Source organism: Mesoplodon mirus (genome assembly GCF_964341445.2).
Source record: "Mesoplodon mirus genome assembly, chromosome: 5".
In the NCBI taxonomy this organism is placed as follows: Eukaryota; Metazoa; Chordata; class Mammalia; order Artiodactyla; family Ziphiidae; genus Mesoplodon; species Mesoplodon mirus.
Genome location: NC_138980.1, coordinates 7,511,877 through 7,530,630, shown reverse-complemented (window position 1 = coordinate 7,530,630; position 18,754 = coordinate 7,511,877). Strand labels below are relative to the sequence as shown.

Here is an 18,754-nt window from a genome sequence, read left to right as displayed (position 1 = left end):
TAGAGAGAGAAAACCTGCACACCAAACTAGAGAGAAGCCTGAGCGCTGCAACAAAGAGATCGCATGCCGCAATGAAAGATCCCACGTGCCCCAGTGAAGATCCTGCGTGCTGCACCTAAGACCCGATGCAGCCAAAAAAATAAAGAAAAGAAATAGATAATCAGCAAGGACCTATGTATACCAAGGAGGTCTACCAATACTCTGTAATAACCTATGTGGGAAGAGAATCCAAAGATGAATAGATATATGTATATGTATAACAGGAAAGGATACTGTACACCTACAGCATACGCAATATTGTATATAAATGTTACCCCCAAAATAAAAATTAATAAAAAAAGAGGAGGTGAGACACAAGCTTTAAAAAAAAAAGAAGAAACCATAAAGGAAATGAAAAGACAAGCCACACTTTGCGAGAAGATATTTGCAACCCACATCACTGATAAAAACTACAAATCAATGAAGAAAAGAAATGAAATGAGAGAGAAATGAAAAAAAGTCACATACAAGCCTGTTACACAAAAGGAAAGATAAATCATCCATAAGAAAAAGCTCTTTTACACTTATTACACTGGCAAAATTTATGAAGTCTGACAAGTTTTGGAGGGGAGATAGATCATTGAGAACTCACACATCACTAGTGGGAATGTAGATTTTCACACCCACTTTGTAAAGTGATGGGGCATTAAATTTTAAGGTTGAACATTCACTTAAATATTACTTTAGATAAATTCTTACACGTGTATACTAGAAGACCACAAGAATATTCATAGAGTACTATTAATAGAATGAAAGAAATGGGAAACAACCCAAAAGCCCAAACTGAGAATGGATAAATAGTGGTAGATTGATAAAATCAAATATTCTATAACAGTGACCATGAATGAACACTGGCAACACTGTGATTCAATCCTAGAAACATACATAACGCAGAGTGAAAAGGCAAGTCCCAGGATATGGCATACGCTACATGACATTTTTGGTGAAATTCAGGAAAAAACAAAATTAGATAATATATTATTCATATGGATATATATGCTATAAAATTATACACAGGAAAAAAAGCAAGGAAATAATCAGTGTAGACTCTGAGATGGTGTTATCTGTTGGAGGAAAGCATGAAGGCATGAAGATGGGAAGTGGAAGAACTCATATATATACCAAGCAGTTGGAAATCTTTTAGCCTGTAGGTTGTCTTCTATGAGCTCATGCACATTAATTTTACCTTTATGCTTTATAATTTATGTATACGTTGTATATCTTTTCTATTTATTGAACATACTAAAATAGATAAAAGAAGAGCCCTTCTCCCCAAATTATATAAAGTATATACAGTAAGTAAAAATGTTAACATTAATATACTCTTGGTGTGAGACTGTGTGATGTATTGGTATTTGTTGTATTATCCTTTGCAATTTGTAGTCCCCTCCAAAATAAACTTTAAAAAAGGGAAAATAACAAGTGAGAAAAATAGGAAGTGAAGAAGTGGATACAGTATAAAATCTTCTATCAAGAAGATGGGCTATGAGATGCACACTATTATATATAGGATGGATCAACAACAAGGTCCTACTGTATAGCACAGGGAACTATATTCAATATCCTGTGATAAGCCATAATGGAAAAAAAATATGAAAAGGAATGTATATATAACTAAATCACTTTGCAATACAGCAGAAATTAACACAACACTGTAAATCAACTATATTTCAATAAAATAAATTTAAAAAAAAAAAGGAGATGGGAGAATTCGCTGGTGGTCCAGTGGTTGGTTGGGACTCCACACTTCCATTGTAGGGGGCATGGGTTCGATCCCTGGTCGGGGGAACTAAGATCTCACTAACTGCGCGGCCAAAAAAAAAAAAGGCTATGAAGAGGAGTAGAATTTTGGGGTAAGAAGGGTGCTGGGAGTGACAGATGTTATTGGATAACTGCAGAAGGAAGTGGGGGGTAAACAGAGACTTTTTAAAAATGTATTTTAAAGATGAAGGCATATTAACATGTTTTAATATTGACTGGAAAAATTCTAGAAGGCTGAAAATTATGAGACAAGGGATAAATGATAGCATGAGGTCACTGAAGGTTAAAGGAATTAGATACTTCATCTGTAATAAGTGGGAGGAAGACGGGATGAGCATAGATGCAGGTGCGTTTACAGGTTTGATGAAGAGGAAATAAAAGCGTTTGGATTCTTCACGTGGAAAATGATGACATGAGGAGAGTCAGACAGAAGTGCCAAAGGTCTGAGAATGCATGAAATTTGAAGTGGGTAGTGGGAAAGGGAAATTACTATATATTCCAAGATATGAGGTAACATTAAATGCCCATTTATGATTGGACACTATGGAATTTAAAGTGATACTAATTGTTTTATTTTTGTGATTGTTTTGTTGACAGATGTTCCTATGTAAACACCCCTCCTTGCTCATGTATGTTCGAGAGTGCAGTCTCCCCATACAAATACCTTTCAAACTGAGCAGTAACATCTCTCAGGCTCTGCACTGTACTGTTATACCTTTCCTGCAAAACCAGTGTGGCCTGAGCGTGAGCAGCGTTACTTTTCTCCAGTTCAGCTTCTTTCCTAAGAAAAAGGAACAGTTAAAAGATAAAATGCTAACTGCAAATCATTAGTCTCAGAAAGAGACTAGGATATACCTTTGACACTGTGAATCATATATCCCATATCTTCATGTTTATATCAGATACTGGCAGCTTAGATCTAAATTTATGACCTACATCTAATAGCCTGTTCATTTACATACAGCTTCATTTTATCTTTCCTGCTTTTATTTTACTTCTGTTTTCATCCTAATTTACTTACTTATCGTTTCATATCATACGTACTTAGGTAGGTAGTTTAAACACTTTTTTGGAAGAAAGTAGATTAAAAAGACTCTGAAACAGAATCTTGATAGCAGCTAAAACTAAAGAATGTGAAGGATTACCAGTTTAAAAGCACTAGGGTTGAATAAAATTTAATTCTCTGCATTTAGACATTTAAGGAACACTAGGTACAGTTAAGTTATATCTTCATTTTAAGAGTTCTTTTGAAAAAAGAGTTACAGAACTAAGCAGATTTATTTTGATTATACCAATTACCCACATAATAAATTGTTAATTATCCAAAGATTCAACAACTTATTTAGTAGACTATTTTGCATAGACAGGATGGCTTTTAAGACATCTTTATAAATATATACTACAAATCTATAGAGATTTAAAAAAATATTAATATTACATATTACCACAATAGCGATACAACTTTTTTGATAGGCATATGAGCTTATAAGAGATCTTTTAAAGAATAAGAACTGTAAGTAAGAAGCATTATTCACTTATAGACTAAGTTGGACACTGAGACAAGATAGCTGATCAAATTCATTCTGTAATGAGTATAGGGTTTAAAAAATATATACCACAGCTAAAAGCAATCAACTAGTACTAAAGGGTTTATAATAAAAATATTCTCTTTCCTGCCCCCTAGAGGAATCATTGTCAACTTCTAAGTTTTTCTCTTAAGCTTGAAATTTCCAGGCTGGAAAGAACCTTAGAAATGATCTCGTAAAACTCCTTTAGTTTATATCTAATGAAAGAGAAAATAAAAGAAATTAAGATTGTCTTGCTCAGAATCACACAACTAGTTAACAGATCTAGGAATAAAATCCTTATCTCCTGACCTCTGGACTGAGTTCTTTGAGTCAGAATAAATGATTATCTCATCTTTCTTTCCTAAACTGACATCATCCACTCAAGTTTCTTAAAGTACCTGTTCCCTGAGGCTGGTTGCAGTATAGAACAATCCCCCTAAGTACACTTTGGTAGTATTCCCCAAAATGCAAGCATAGATAAAACTTTGGTGTTTTTTAAATCAGTGACAACTAAAAGAAAACAGAAAAGGGATTAATAACAAAAGTACCTAATAAGAGATAGATACACACTTGTGAAATAAGTGGCAGTTCTGTAGCTTTATGTCTAGTCCATGGTTCCTTGCTAGAAAATGTTTTACTGCTGAAATCCCAAGGATTCAAATATTTATTCACAAATTAAACTCAAGGATCAACCCAGATATTGTTTTATTTTATTTTTATACCTTCTGTATTTATTAGCTGACTCTCTTTTTTTTTTAACAACTTAAACTTTTTATTTTATTTATTTATTTTGGTTGTGCCGGGTCTTAGTTGCGGCAGGTGGGCTCCTTTGTTGCAGGTTGTTAGTTGTGGCATGCAGATCCTTAGTTGTGGCATGTGAATTCTTAGTTGCAGCACGCATGTGGGATCTAATACCCTGACCAGGGATCGAACCCCTGTCCCCTGCATTGGAAGGTGGGTTCTTAACCACCGCGCCACCAGGGAAGTCCCTCAACCCATTTAAATAAATGTAGTGGAGAAGGACCTATAATGTGATGAAAATAATATGGAATAAGAGTTAAAAAAAAAAAAAAGCATGAGATCTTAGGCCTTCTACTTTTTTTTTTTTTTTTTTTTTTTAAACCCACAAGCTTTGTCTACCTGAAATTGTCCTCCTCCTCTTTCTGGCTTTGGAGACTGAGGTTATTTATTTACTTATTTTTTAATAAATTTATTTATTTTATTTTTGGCTGTATTGGGTCTTCGTTACTGTGCATGGGCTTTCTCTGGTTGCGGCAAGCGGGGGCTGCTCTTTGCTGAGGTGCACAGGCTTCTCACTGTGGTGGCTTCTCTTGTTGCAGAGCACAGGTTCTAGGTGCCCGGGCTTCAGTAGTTGTGGCACGTGGGCTCAGTAATTGTGGCTTACGGGCTCTAGAGCACAGGCTCAGTAGTTGTGGCGCATGGGCTTAGTTGCTCCGTGGCATGTGGGATCTTCCCAGACCACGGCTCGAACCCGTGTCCCCTGCACTGGCAGGTGGATTCCTAACCACTGCGCCACCAGGGAAGCCCCAGGCTTTCTACTTTTAATGACAAATTTTTTATTTTTGAATGTTTCCCAGTTCTGGCTGTTTTTTTCCCATTGTGCTTTTTTTTTTTTTTTTTTTGCGGTACGCGGGCCTCTCACAGTTGTGGCCTCTCCCATTGCGGAGCACAGGCTCTGGAGGCGCAGGCTCAGCCAGCGGCCATGGCTCACGGGACCAGCGGTTCCGCGGCATGTGGGATCTTCCTGGACCGGGGCACGAACCCGTGTCCCCTGCATCGGCAGGCGGACTCTCAACCACTGCGCCACCAGGGAAGCCCCCATTGTGCTTTTTGATTGAAGTGTTTGTGCTCCCTCAAAAGAGGTAATTAAAAGTATAACTTACACTATGATGCACATATGGACAAAAAATGGAAATGTTTCTTATTAAAGGGTGGGAATCTTACTATTTTGGGTGTTTTTCTAAATCTGTTATCATTGTAATGCTAATGTCCAATCATTTTTAGAAAATATAAGAGCAGTACAGGAATACAAAATTTTGGTTATTAAAACTCTCTTTAGTTAAACCTTGGGCCTTAAATAAAGAAAGGGCATGGCTTCTGACTTTGGCTGTCATACTTGTTTATATGCACATCCTGTGCATGTACTTTACCTGTCCGTGTTTATCCCTTATTTGTAAAATAATTCCAACCTCACGACTCACATGACTGGTGTGAGAATCCTGAGAGAATGTACTAGAAAACACTTGTTAACATCTGAAGTCATATATAAAAATGAAGTCCTATTAATACAAACCCTTTCAGCCTTTCTTCTACGAGTTTTAGTTCTTCACCTCTAGATTCTGATTCTTCTTCCAGTTGCTTGATCAGGCTTTCAACTTGTTCCTCCTTTTGCTGTAATTTATCTAGCTCATCCAGTGCTTGCTTTAATTCTCCCTCAAAGAGACCTCTCTCTTTAACCACTTCCTCTTGAAAAGAACATAGCTTCTGTTGAAGACTAGAAGATAATTCCTGCATCCAAATAGAAAACCATCAAAATAATTTGAAAGCTTTTGAAAATTTAATAAATAAATTAAATTTAATGATTTGTGAGGTTTTACTAAGGGCAAAAAAGAAGTACAGATGATGAAGTATGGACACTAAATTCAAGAGCCTCCAGGAAACTTGAAAAATAGAGAGATATCATATTCATTTTATCATGGATTATATCCTACACCTTGTTAACATTATGGTAAATGTTATTTTAGCCTTTTTTCCTACGCAACACACACACACACACTTAGAAAACTAAAATCATATTCTACAACTGACTTTTATCCTTTTTCTCATATGATTTATATAAAAAGAGTACTATGATTTCAATGTTATATAAAATATTTTAATGTTATGTAAGATGAGTAAATATGAATAAATAAATACAAGTAAATCACTTGTGAAAAAATTCTAACATTACAAATAAAACGAAAATTGCCTACTCGTATTCTAACCTTAGTTTTCCCATTCCAGAGATAACCACTAGTTTGGTATTCTATGCCTTATGGTCTTCTTCTATATATTTATATACTTAAAGTGTAAATGATATATACTGTGTATGTAAAGGTCATTTAAAATATCATAAAAATAGTAGTTGAGATCTTTTCAAGTCAATATATACAGATCTACTTAATTCTTTTGTTGTTGCAGATTGCCCAACGATATAATATTTCATGTGCATGTGAGTGCCTGCTTGCCCAACTCTCACCAATGTGTCATATGAGTAAATGTTTTAATATGTGCCAATCTTGTAAGTGACAAAACAAATTATTTCAATTTCTTGGATTACTACTAAGGTAGAGCATCTTCTCATGTTTACAGACTACCTGAATTTCTTTTTTTTTTTTTTCTTTTTTTTTTAAATTTTTTGGCTGCACCATGAGCTTGTGGGATCCTAGTTCCCCAACCAGGGATCGAACCTGGGCCCCCTGCAGTGGAAGCATGTAGTCCTAATCACTGGACCGTCAGGGAATTCCCAAAGCTATCTGAATTTCTACTTCTAAGAATGATCTATTTCCATCCTATGCCTATTTTTTTAGTGAATTGTCTTTTTTTCCTCATTGATATGTAAAGTGTTCTTTATGTAATTTGCATTTTAAAAAACTGTCAGTTTCCTTTCTTGTCTAATTAGACACTCTTTTACCATAGAACTGTAAATGCCTATGTAGTAATCTAACACAAGAATGTGCTGAAAAATTTTTTAAAACAATTTCCTTATTTTGCTTCAATTGTTGCTTGAATTTTTTCACATTATGAATAACCCTGTGGTGAACAGCAGTTAAATATGCGACATAGGCACGATTATTTCCTCAGGATAAGATTCTAGAAGTAGAACTGCTGGATCAAAGGACATATACAATTTAAAGCTTTTCTGATACACAGGGAAATGTATTCCCTAAAAGAAGCACTAGCGTTTTAAAATATTGTAGTAAACTACCTTCTCTTGTTGCAGAAGTGAATCAATTTGCAATACTTTTTGTTGTAGCTCTTCATGTTCTTGTTGTTCAAGAACAGACCTCTCTTTTAAGTTTTGTATCTCAGAGTTTAGATTTTCATCCTGTTCTCTGTCCCTATTGATGAGGTCTTCTAGAAAAGGGAGAACATTAACAATGCTGTAATTAGATACTAATATTAAGTTTGAGAAACCCAGATTCCCATAATATTCCACTACACTGCTTTATAGCATGTTACAGAGATCAAGTATTTCCAAAGGGGGGAAAAATAACTCTGAAGTTGGTATGATTACTATATATAAAATAGTATGTATATTATATAATAAAACCCCCAAACCTAGTTCTATGTATCTACCAATTTTAAATGGCCACCCAATGGGGAAGTCAAGAACTGCACAACCACATATATTTCAATCAAGACAAGAAATATAACGAAATAAACAGATAACAAATATCATAAAAGACAAAAATTCCCAAACATAGAACAAAATTTTTGTTGTTTATATAATTATTTTAGAAAGTTGTTATAACATAGCAGTACTTTAAAAAAATATCATCGGTAGTACTTATCTAAAGAAAGTAGTACTATAAACAGTGGAATACCTTTTTCTTTTTCAAGCAGTTGGCATTTAGCATTCATGTCTTCTACTTGTTTAGACAATATAGCAACATTTTCCTCCAGAGACTGCTTAAGGCTTAAAACTTCATGATTCTTCTCTTCCAGATTTTCTTCTAACTGGGCAATATCTAGCTTGTATTTTTCCACTTGATCTGATGCACAACTGCATTAAAACAAATTATGTTGAAGAGCACATCTATTTAAGCATAGGGAACATTAAATGAAAAGAGATGAAAATGATGTATTCATCACAGTTCAACAAAATAAAGTCCAATTTAAAACTACTCTTCATATTACCTTATTTCTTCGATGTACTCTAAAAGTTTTTCTGTTTCAGATTTTTCATCAATCTTTTCTTTCTCTATTGAAATACTAAAAAAAATTGCACATATTAATATACACAATAATCACGCATAATGCTTACTCTGTACCAGATACTGTTATCTCAGGTAGGCTGACTCCAGAGTCCAAACTCCTAACCATTCACTTATGTGACCTCTCAAGTTGACAATTTAATATATGCAAATAGGAGGCTCAAGTTTTTGTTTTTTTTTAAGTAAGAAAGCTTTCCAAATATATTCTGACAAAAGGGTTATGATGATGAGAGTCATCACCTGCAACACTCCAAGTGTAACAGAAATCATCTTTTCTGTAGCTTTCCTAGCTTCCCCACCCCCCACACATACAAAATAGCATTTTGTGTGCCACAAAGCCTTTGTTCCAGGATGCCTTATATTCAATTACTTATGTGTTTACCTCCTCCAAACACCACAATTTAAGAAATGGGCAAGTGACTTAAACAGACACCTTACAAAAGGATATATATGAATGGTCAATAAGCACATAAAAAGATGCTCCACATTAATAACAACAAATTAAAATCACAAATGAGGGACTTCCCTGGTGGTGCAGTGGTTAAGAATCCGCCTGCCAATGCAGGGGACATGGGTTCAAGCTCTGGTCCAGGAAGATCCCACATACCACGGAGCAACTAAGCCCGTGCGCCACAACTACTGAGCTCATGCGCCACAACTACTGAAGCCCGTGTGCCTAGAGCCTGTGCTCTGCAACAAGAGAAGCCACCACGATGAGAAGCCCGTGCACCGCTATGAAGAGTAGCCCCCGCTCACCGCAACTAGGGAAAAGCCTACATGCAGCAACGAAGACCCAATGCAGCTAAGAATAAATAAAATAAATAAATTAAAATAAATAAATAAAATCACAAATGAGATACTACTTCACATCCACTAGAAAGGCTGAAATCAAATAGATGACAACATCAAATGTTGATGAAGGTAAAGAACAGATGAAACTATCACACATTGTTATGTGGGAGTGTAAAACAGCAAAACCACTTTGAGTGTTTTAAAAAACGTTATACGTATACAACCCTATGACACAGAAATTCCACTCCTAGATATTTACTCAGAGAAATAAAAGCCTGTGTCTACAAAAAGGCATATATAGTAGACTTACTGATAATAGTCAAAAACTGGAAACCCAAGTATTGATCAGTAGGAGAATAATAAACAAATGGAGGTATATTCATATAATGGAATACTACTCAGAAATGAAAGGAGCAAATTATAATACACACAACAGTATGGCTGAATCTCAAAAAATTATCTTAAACAAAAGAAGCCATATATACACACATATGCATGCATGTGGTAATAAATGTCCCCCAAAAGGCAAAACTAATTTATGATGATAGAAGTCAGAAAGTGGTTGCAGGGGTATGGGGGCAGCCATGGGGGAGGAACAGGGGAGCAGGACGGAGCACGAAGGAACTTTCTGAGGGGATGGCCACACTCTCTGCCTTATTTGGGTGGTGGTTATACAGGTGTATACAATTGTTAAAAGTCACTAAACTGAATACTTATGATCTGTGCATTTTACTGTATATGAATTACAGCTGAGTAATAAAAGAAGGCTAGGATTGTGCATTCATCACAGCTTCCTATACCAATACTTCTCAGTTTTGGTCTCACTACAACCTCCGTAAGATTATGTTGTTAGAAAGACTATGAGTCTTTCCTCATCATTGATATAGAAGATGTACAAAAGTAATACATTCATACATCTTTCAGCATAAAATGTTTGGGAATGATTAGGGCTCAACTGTCCCTTAGGAAGAGAAATAGGGCAAGTAGAGGCAGGCAATGAGGTAAGTATGAAGGGAAGGTTAAAGTCTCAATAAACAATAACTAGCCGAGAAAGGTAAATCAAAAATTGGTTACACACACACACACACACACAAATTGGTTATACAAAGGAATCTCTTTCCTTTTAGTCACTCACAGTTTCCCCTCAAGTTGTGCTATTTTCTCCTGAGACTCTTCGAGATTCTTCTGGGTAACCTGCAGCTTCACCTCCATGCCTTCTTGTTTAGCCATCATGCTCTACACAACAGAAATATCCGTTTTAGGAAATGAGAACTTGTTCAGATCCCCCGCTCCAGACACAGCAAACTTACCAAAGGTATCACTCACCCTCATCTTTATTTCTCTTTTGTTTCTAAGTTTCATCAACTCAAGGCTTAGAATTCTCAAATTCTTCTGGTTACTATCATCAGAAAACTAAGTACAACGAACATAAAAAATCGAGAAATATTTTCTATTAAGTCCTGTAAAAAAATCACTTAAATATTGATTATCTATTATTGGGACTATTATTTGCCTACAACATACTCTGGTAGAGAAAAGAGCCAGGATTACTGGTTTTACACTACTACTGTTCTTGTCTCTCCTTTTCCTTCATGTGACTTTCTGGTCTACTTTTGAAATCAGCTTCAGTGTCATTTATCTGTATATGCTAGAAAGTCCACTGTGTGGCTCTAAAACAAGCTTCTTGGAGAGAATTTCGTAAAGTGCGTTTGCTTAACAAGATGCATCCGCATTGTTTGGTCTACTTTGAAATATGCAGACTACAGGGTCCATCGCAGGCCTAATAAATCAGAATCTCCCTGAGTGGGGACCAGGAATCTGCTCCCTTCCCCGTGCTTAATTCTTATGCATCCTTACTCCCTTTGTAAGCAAAGAGCCCAGCACATTACAGGCCCTGAATAAATGACTCTTATTAAGCTGAACAGTGATTTACAGCTTCCTTCTACTTCTGTAAAAAAGCAAGATGACCATGTTAAGTCCTTTAAGATCATTAGTATGTTAATATTGATAAATACAATTTATCTATTGAACACATTTAGTCCACACAATTATTCATTTCCCACTATATTTCCAAAAGGATTTGAGATGGAAGCTTGCTATTATGCTATTATTTATTTCAGAGAAAGATCTTTAAAGATACTTCTAGATATAAATTCTGCAACATTTATTAGTGGCCTTATTTATTGGGGGTGACTTTGAAGAAGGTGAGAAAATGTCAGACATTAAAACAAAAGGTAAACTTTTTTGTTTATAACCTCTTATGTGCCAGGCACCAAAATAAAAAAGATGCAATAATAATTCCTACTGGAAGCAGCTTAATATTTAAAGAACATTTAGTGAAGGAAAATGACTAAACTAGGCCTAAAATTCCCAAACAGCTATATGAGAAAAAAAACATGTTTATTATTTATTCAATTGTAAATATTATCATGAGATTCAAATACCTTAGATTTTAGTAGCTCATTAGTCCTGGTTAATTCAATAAGCTGTTTTTCCAGTGAAGCATTACTTGCAGAGAGAGATGTTTTTTCCCTGATGGCAGCATTTAGCTTTGCTTCCATCTTCTCCAACTCAGCTTCCAGATCCTGGATCCGCTTGTCTTGAGCACCACGTTCCTGCACAAGAACACGAATCTGTACAGAAACAAGGTGATGAATGAATAATTCACTGATTACTGCCAACATAATCACTAAATGCTACTGATAATCAAAATATTAAAGTTCTAGACAAACTTCTGATTGTGACATGATGCTCTTAGATATTCTTAGCTGTTTTAAGCAATCATATTTATTTTATGACACATCTTGTAAAACTGTAAGCATTTTAAGAACAGAGGATTTGAACTGTCATAAACTTCTAGGTGTAATTAAACTGTTTATTCACTTTTAAGGTATTTCTACCTATAAAAAGTCTTCTTGGGCCTCCCTGGTGGCGCAGTGGTTGAGAGTCCGCCTGCCGATGCAGGGGATACGGGTTCGTGCCCCGGTCTGGGAGGATCCCATATGCCGCGGAGCGGCTGGGCCCGTGAGCCATGGCCGCTGGGCCTGCGCATCCGGAGCCTGTGCTCCGCAACGGGAGAGGCCACAGCAGTGAGAGGCCCGCGTACCACAAAAAGAAATTAAAAAAAAAAAAAAAAAAAAAAAGTCTTCTTTACTCTAGTTCTAATTATAGGAAGTCAAATTATAGCTTGAAAGACGAAATATCTTTTTCATTTCTGGGAAAGCAGCACTGGGCTTCTGAGTAGGATATGGTAGGCATCAGCAAGCCATCATTCCTGCTGCAATTACTAGGGAAAAACCAAAACCTAAATCAAAAACATACACTTGTCAACAGAAAATGTGGAAGCCAGAAGACAATGAAATGTTTAAGAATGTATGCAGAGGGCCTCCCTGGTGGCGCAGTGGTTGAGAGTCCGCCTGCCGATGCAGGGGATATGGGTTCGTGCCCCGGTCTGGGAGGATCCCATATGCCGCGGAGCGGCTGGGCCCGTGAGCCATGGCCGCTGGGCCTGCGCGTCCGGAGCCTGTGCTCCGCAACGGGAGAGGCCACAACAGTGAGAGGCCCGCATACCGCAAAAAGAAAAAAAAAAAAGAATGTATGCAGAAAATCTGCCAATCAAAAATTCTATTCCTAACGAAAATATCCTTTAAAAATACGAAGGTGACATACAGATGTTTTCAGAGGGGGAAAAAAAAAAAGAGGCTGAGAGTATCTGTCAACAGTAGAACTGCATAAGGAATTCCTAAAGGAAGTTCTTCAGGCTGAAGGAAAGTGATCCCACGTGTTTGTAAGATATGCACTTTAAGGACATAGATAGATTGACAATAAAGGGATCGGAAAAGATTTACCATGTAAACATTAAACAAAAGAAAGCTGGTATGGCTATGTTAATATCATACAAAGTAGACTTTAAGGCAAAAAATATTACTAGGAATAAAGAATTTCATGGGTAAAAGATTATTTCAAGAGGAAGACATAACCTTAAATTTGTTGTGCACAACAAAGTAATATCATAACTTCAAAATATACAAAGCAAAAACTGACAGAATTAAAAAGATAAATAGACTAATCCCCAGAGCTACAAATTTAAAAATACCTTTCTCAGTAACTGATAGAATAAGCAGACAAAAATATCAGTAGAGATAAAGACCTGAAGAAAACTGTTAAACAACTTGAACTAATTGTCATATATAGACCACGATAACCAACAAGTGCATGTACATTCTTTTCTAGTGCACATAAAACATTTTCCCAAATAGACTATTAGCTGGGTATAAAAGTATCAAGAAAGCCCAGCTGCATTAAATCACATGCAAAGTATTTTCTACCCTTATTCATACTAATCTCAGTATTCTAAGCCAATTGCTTTAACTAAAAATATATCAAGCACCACTTATATATACAGCTGTGAACTAGATGCTAGGGACTGAACGAGCTTTAAGATTCCCTGCCATAAGATTCTTTATGCCTACATTATTGGTTTAAAACCAATGTTGATAGCACATCATAAAGTAGAAAAAAGGACGCTGAGATGATCTACATCACACTTTTTTCAGTTAAAGAAACTTAAGCTCCAAAAAAGGACTGTCAACTCAAATGCCTACATGACCAAGCAGATAATATAAATGAGAGCCAGGCAAGGACTGACTGAGCAAATGTGGGGTCTAAAGAAGGCAAGGGATGCAGAAACTGCTATCAGATCTTCTAATTTTGCAAGAGAAGTCAGAAATCTGAATTTGTTTTGCATGATATTTTACTTTAAATATTGATCATTAATTCAAATTAATCAAACAAACAACAAATACTGTGGGGCTTAAATAAAATAGAGCTGTATTTGTCAAAAATTTCTATTGTAAAAGATTAAGTAACTGATACAAATTACCAGTTCTAATCCTGGCACTGCCACTCACTCACCAGCTATCTCATAGAGACTCGGAGACACTCAGTTGTTATATATCTAAGTATTAACTCCTACATCATAGGCATGTATCCTCAATAAAATGATAGCCAATATTACTAAAATAAATACAAAAAGGATCAGAGCAACAAGGGCAGAGATTTGCAAAGTTATTTTGACATATTCTTGATCTTAAGCCAACATTTAACTGTAATCAATAGTAAATTTTAATACGTCCGTCAAAAGAATATGTCTAGGGGACTTCCCTGGTGGTCCAGTGGTTAAGACTCCACGCTTCCAATGCAGTGGGCACAGGTTTGATTCCTGGTCGGGGAACTAAGATCCCACATGCTGTGTGGTGTGGCCAAAAATATAAATAAATAAATAAATAGAAAATTCTTTAAAAAAAAAAAAGAATATGTCTACTAGAAAGAGTTGCTCAGTAATGGAAACACAGAAAAAAGACTGCCAGAAAAGCAAAGCTGGCAGTGATCAGCCTCACCCTGCTTAGGGAAGTAGGCAGGTTTTTTAGGTCAGCTTTGCTCAATAGAGATTTCTGCTACGATGGAAATGCACTGTGCAGTATGGTAGCCACTTACCACAAGTGCCTAATGAGCAGGTGAAATGTGACTAGTGGAACTGAAGAACTGAATTCTTAATTTTATTTAAATAGAGACATGCGGTGAATGGCTACTATATTGGATAGTACAGGCAGTAGGTCACTTTATCCTTGAGGAAGGCATATACCTATAGTGCAGAGATGCAGTAAGTTAGCACAACTCCATCACAATTCAAATAACCTGCTAGGATTTCATGCTCATCAAGTTTTCTAGCTAGTTACTGTCTTAACACACAGATAACTATATAGGAAGAGTGTATGCTATGAGTAAAGGTTAATATTTGATACACGTATAGTTGTAATAAACTAACATATTGAGTTTTAGTTATCAGTTTTTCATGAAGTAGATTATCTTGAATATGTCCCTTGGTATGCTAACAAATTGCATACCACATTGACAGCCAAGCTCTAAAATATGATATCCAAGCCAAGGATTGGTTACCCTGTAGGTACTGGCCTGGATGGTACATATGCCTCCCTATATGACTCCTCAAATAGCAACAGAATCCTTGTCTCTTAACTATGTGTAACTCTTTTTCCATTATATTGCATTTACTTTTCAGTAAGTTGAAAGTACTGCTTACCTCTTTTTCCAACATCTTCAAATCTTTTTCATTCTTTTGAGATTCTTTCTATTTGAAAATCAAAGAACAAAGACAATCAAATTTAAGTGCCACAAATACCATAGCCAAATTTGATTTTTAGTTATCAGAAAAGATTGAGGGTTCCAAACATTTCACTGACTCTATAAAATACTTTGTAGATGATTTACCTAGCAAATGAAGGAAAAGGTTCTTCAAATCTTAAAATATTTTAGGCCTGAACATTTTTACCCCAATAGATGAGGCTTTTGCTAACAAGTCCACTGAAAAGAACAGGTCCTCTTTTCTAATGTTAAACAGCAATACATTTTAAATACTTAAGTATGCTATCTCAGAAACAAAAGACTCTTAAAAAGAGAAATCAACTTAAACTTAGATCCCAAATATGAAAAAAAACTTCAAGTGCAAAAACATAAAGAAAAACTGAAATAATACAAACTGATTCTAATCTACTCATTGCCTTTATTCTCAATAAGATGTATTTTTACATATCTTTTTATATCCAGTAGCCTTTCTGAGATAATGGCCCAAAACAGAATATCTATCTTTTCCATCTAAAGATGGAAGAAAAGTCATAAACACCTTGAATAAAATGTGTTTCATATATTTCTAAGTTGGGGGAGGGTCACCAGTCTCATGTTTATTAATTTCACGCCTGATAGCATTTTCTATCAAGGAAGGCCTATTACATAGGAGTTTTACACAAACTTGTTTGTAATTTAGTTTTAAATTTCGGAACTGCTTCTCCAAGAAATTCGAGTCAAGAAATTTACATCAATTTCCAAGAAAAGGTATCTGTATCAGTGCTGCCCATAAAAATATAATGCAAGGTATGTACATATTTTCAAATTTTCTAGTAGCCATATTTAAAAGGTAAAATTTTTAATAATACATTTTACTTTACCCAAGATATCAAAAATATTATTTCAACATGTCATTAGTATAAAATTATTAACAAGATATTTTATAGTTTTGGTACTAGGTCTTCAAAATTTGCTGTATATTTGACACTTACAGCACGTCTCAATTCAGATGCTAAATTTTCATTAGAAATATCTATCTATATTTAGATTTCACAAAATATACAGGTGAAAAAGTAGATTCACATACCCAAGTTATTCCAAAAACATTTAAGTTTTATAACAACAGAATCGAGTATAAGTTTTTAACTACCCATTAATTAAAATTAAATAATACTAAAAATTCAATTCTTCACTTTCAAGTGCTCAGTAGCCACATGTGGCTGATCACTTCCATATTGGACAACAGCTCTTTTTTTATAGAACAAGAGACTTAGGTAATCGCCAAATTAATGAACAAGAATAAGCTTAACTTATAGCTTTGATTTCCCAACTCTGAATCTTTTTTTTTTTTTTTTTTTTGCGGTACGCGGGCCTCTCACTGCTGTGGCCTCTCCCGTTGCGGAGCACAGGCTCCGGACACGCAGGCTCAGCGGCCACGGCTCACGGGCCCAGCCGCTCCGCGGCATGTGGGATCTTCCCGGACCGGGGCACGAACCCGTGTCCCCTGCATCGGCAGGCGGACTCTCAACCACTGCGCCACCAGGGAAGCCCCCAACTCTGAATCTTTTTACATTAAAATACCAAGTTGTGCAACTCCTTAAGGAAGTACAACTTGCTTTATGAACTTAATGGAAACCGTAATAGTAGGCTCTTGCACAAGCTATAACATGAAGTTATTAAGAATTTAATCTCCTACCACTCCTTGGCAGTTTCTGAGTAGCAAACCTCTTTTAGGCATTAGAAAGTTTTTTCCTTTTTCTTCACCAATATTTACCCTTCCGCCAAAACAAATAAAACAAAACCAGAACAACTCAAATTATGGTAACTAACAAATCAAAGCATTGCATAATTTTTAAAGGCTTACTAAGTATTATAAAATTTACCCAGCTATAGAAATGACTGAGAAGTGGAGACCATTTTGTAATTCTGAACTAAGGGCACATTTAAACACAATATATTTAGTAATGACACAGGCAGGTATGTAAAGCTTGCTAGAGTTCCAATGATAATGTTTTACTAATTTACACATTTACCAATAACCTTAATTTATACACTTAACCCATTCTAGTCAAATACAGTACCTTTCAGAAATATTTTCATATTACAGTTTATAAACCAGCTAGAATATAAGAGCTCCTTACCTTTAATCCTGAAGTCTTAACTCTTCTTGCTGAAGCAGGCAAGGTAGTATCTTTGTCAACATTAAGATTTTGTTGAGATTCTGCTATAAAACAAGTTGTACAAGTCATGGTTTGTGCTTACATATTTGAACCACAGACAAAACACAATTCCCAAATTTCTTATAGCAATATAAAGTTATTCTTTTCTTGATTGTACATTTTCAAATAATTAGTTGCACAATATTTTTTACACATCTTTTTCCTGATTTTCCTAATATTCTTTCTAATATTCTCCAACAGAGAGTTAAAGTAACCGAAAAGGAAAACTACGTATCTATGGCATCTTGCTTAATTTTCCTGGTTATACAACAGTGTAATGATGAAAGTGTTATTCTGAAGTTGACCCTTTTGTAAATCTATCAATTAAGAAAAATTAAATATAGGTGTAGCTTCACATTTTTAGAAATACTACAGCATCTTTAAATTTAAATACTGTTTTCTTAACTTCAAAATTTACCAGATCATATAACCATTATTTTATTTTGGGATCAATTACCTTTTTGTTTTTTAAACCTTTGTGACTTCTGAAAGGATACTGGTCCTTTTAATACTTCTGAAGTTTTAACATCATAAGCACCTGGAGATGGTGCACATCCTAGAGGAAACATAAAATATTAAAATCTCATCTAATATGACTTATGATCTTAAGTTAAAAACATGTCTTACAAATATTATATGATATTTATATGTGGAATCTAAAAATTAATACAAATGAATCTATATGCAAAGCAGACACAGACTCACAGACATGGGAAACAAAAACTTATGTATACCAAAGGGGAGCAAGTGGGGAGGGCAAATTAAGTGTATGGGATTAACACATACAAACTACTACACATAAAACAGATAAGCAACAAGGATCTCCTGTGTAGCACAAGGAATTATATTCAATGTCTTATAATAACCTATAATAGAAAATAATCTGAAAAAAATATAATTGAATCACTTTGCTGTACACCTGAAACTAACACAATATTTTAAATCAGTTATACTTCAGGTAAAAAAAAGTCATAGTAAAGTGAGTAATATAAATGTAAAAATACTATTAATAAATTGCTTCTTTTTCTAATTAAAAAAAATGATATAAGTGAACTTATTTACAAAACAGACTCACAGATTTCAAAAACAAAGTTCTGGTTACCAAAAGGGAAACATGGGGAGGAGGGATAAATTAGGAGCTTGGGATTAACATATACACACATACATATCTATATAAAAATAGATAACCAACAAGACCTACTGTATACCACATGGAATTCTGCTCAATATTCTGTAA

General features: G+C 35.2%; 1 protein-coding gene across 4 annotated transcripts in view; it reads right to left on the bottom strand.

The window, feature by feature from the left end:
* HMMR (hyaluronan mediated motility receptor) overlaps nucleotides 1-18,754 on the bottom strand; it is a 48,401-nt gene that overhangs the window by 26,914 nt on the left and 2,733 nt on the right. For 3 of the 4 annotated variants that reach the window (XM_082620522.1, XM_082620520.1, XM_082620523.1), the window contains exons 2-12: nucleotides 17,975-18,073; nucleotides 17,440-17,522; nucleotides 15,258-15,305; nucleotides 11,602-11,790; nucleotides 10,484-10,570; nucleotides 10,293-10,393; nucleotides 8,289-8,363; nucleotides 7,976-8,154; nucleotides 7,357-7,505; nucleotides 5,683-5,897; nucleotides 2,465-2,581 (exon numbers count right to left, since the gene is read on the bottom strand). In XM_082620522.1, the coding sequence (XP_082476648.1) occupies nucleotides 2,465-2,581; nucleotides 5,683-5,897; nucleotides 7,357-7,505; nucleotides 7,976-8,154; nucleotides 8,289-8,363; nucleotides 10,293-10,393; nucleotides 10,484-10,570; nucleotides 11,602-11,790; nucleotides 15,258-15,305; nucleotides 17,440-17,522; nucleotides 17,975-18,073 (1,342 nt within the window). The remainder of the gene's footprint in view (nucleotides 1-2,464; nucleotides 2,582-5,682; nucleotides 5,898-7,356; nucleotides 7,506-7,975; nucleotides 8,155-8,288; nucleotides 8,364-10,292; nucleotides 10,394-10,483; nucleotides 10,571-11,601; nucleotides 11,791-15,257; nucleotides 15,306-17,439; nucleotides 17,523-17,974; nucleotides 18,074-18,754) is intronic. The other variant, XM_082620521.1, reaches the window with a different exon arrangement.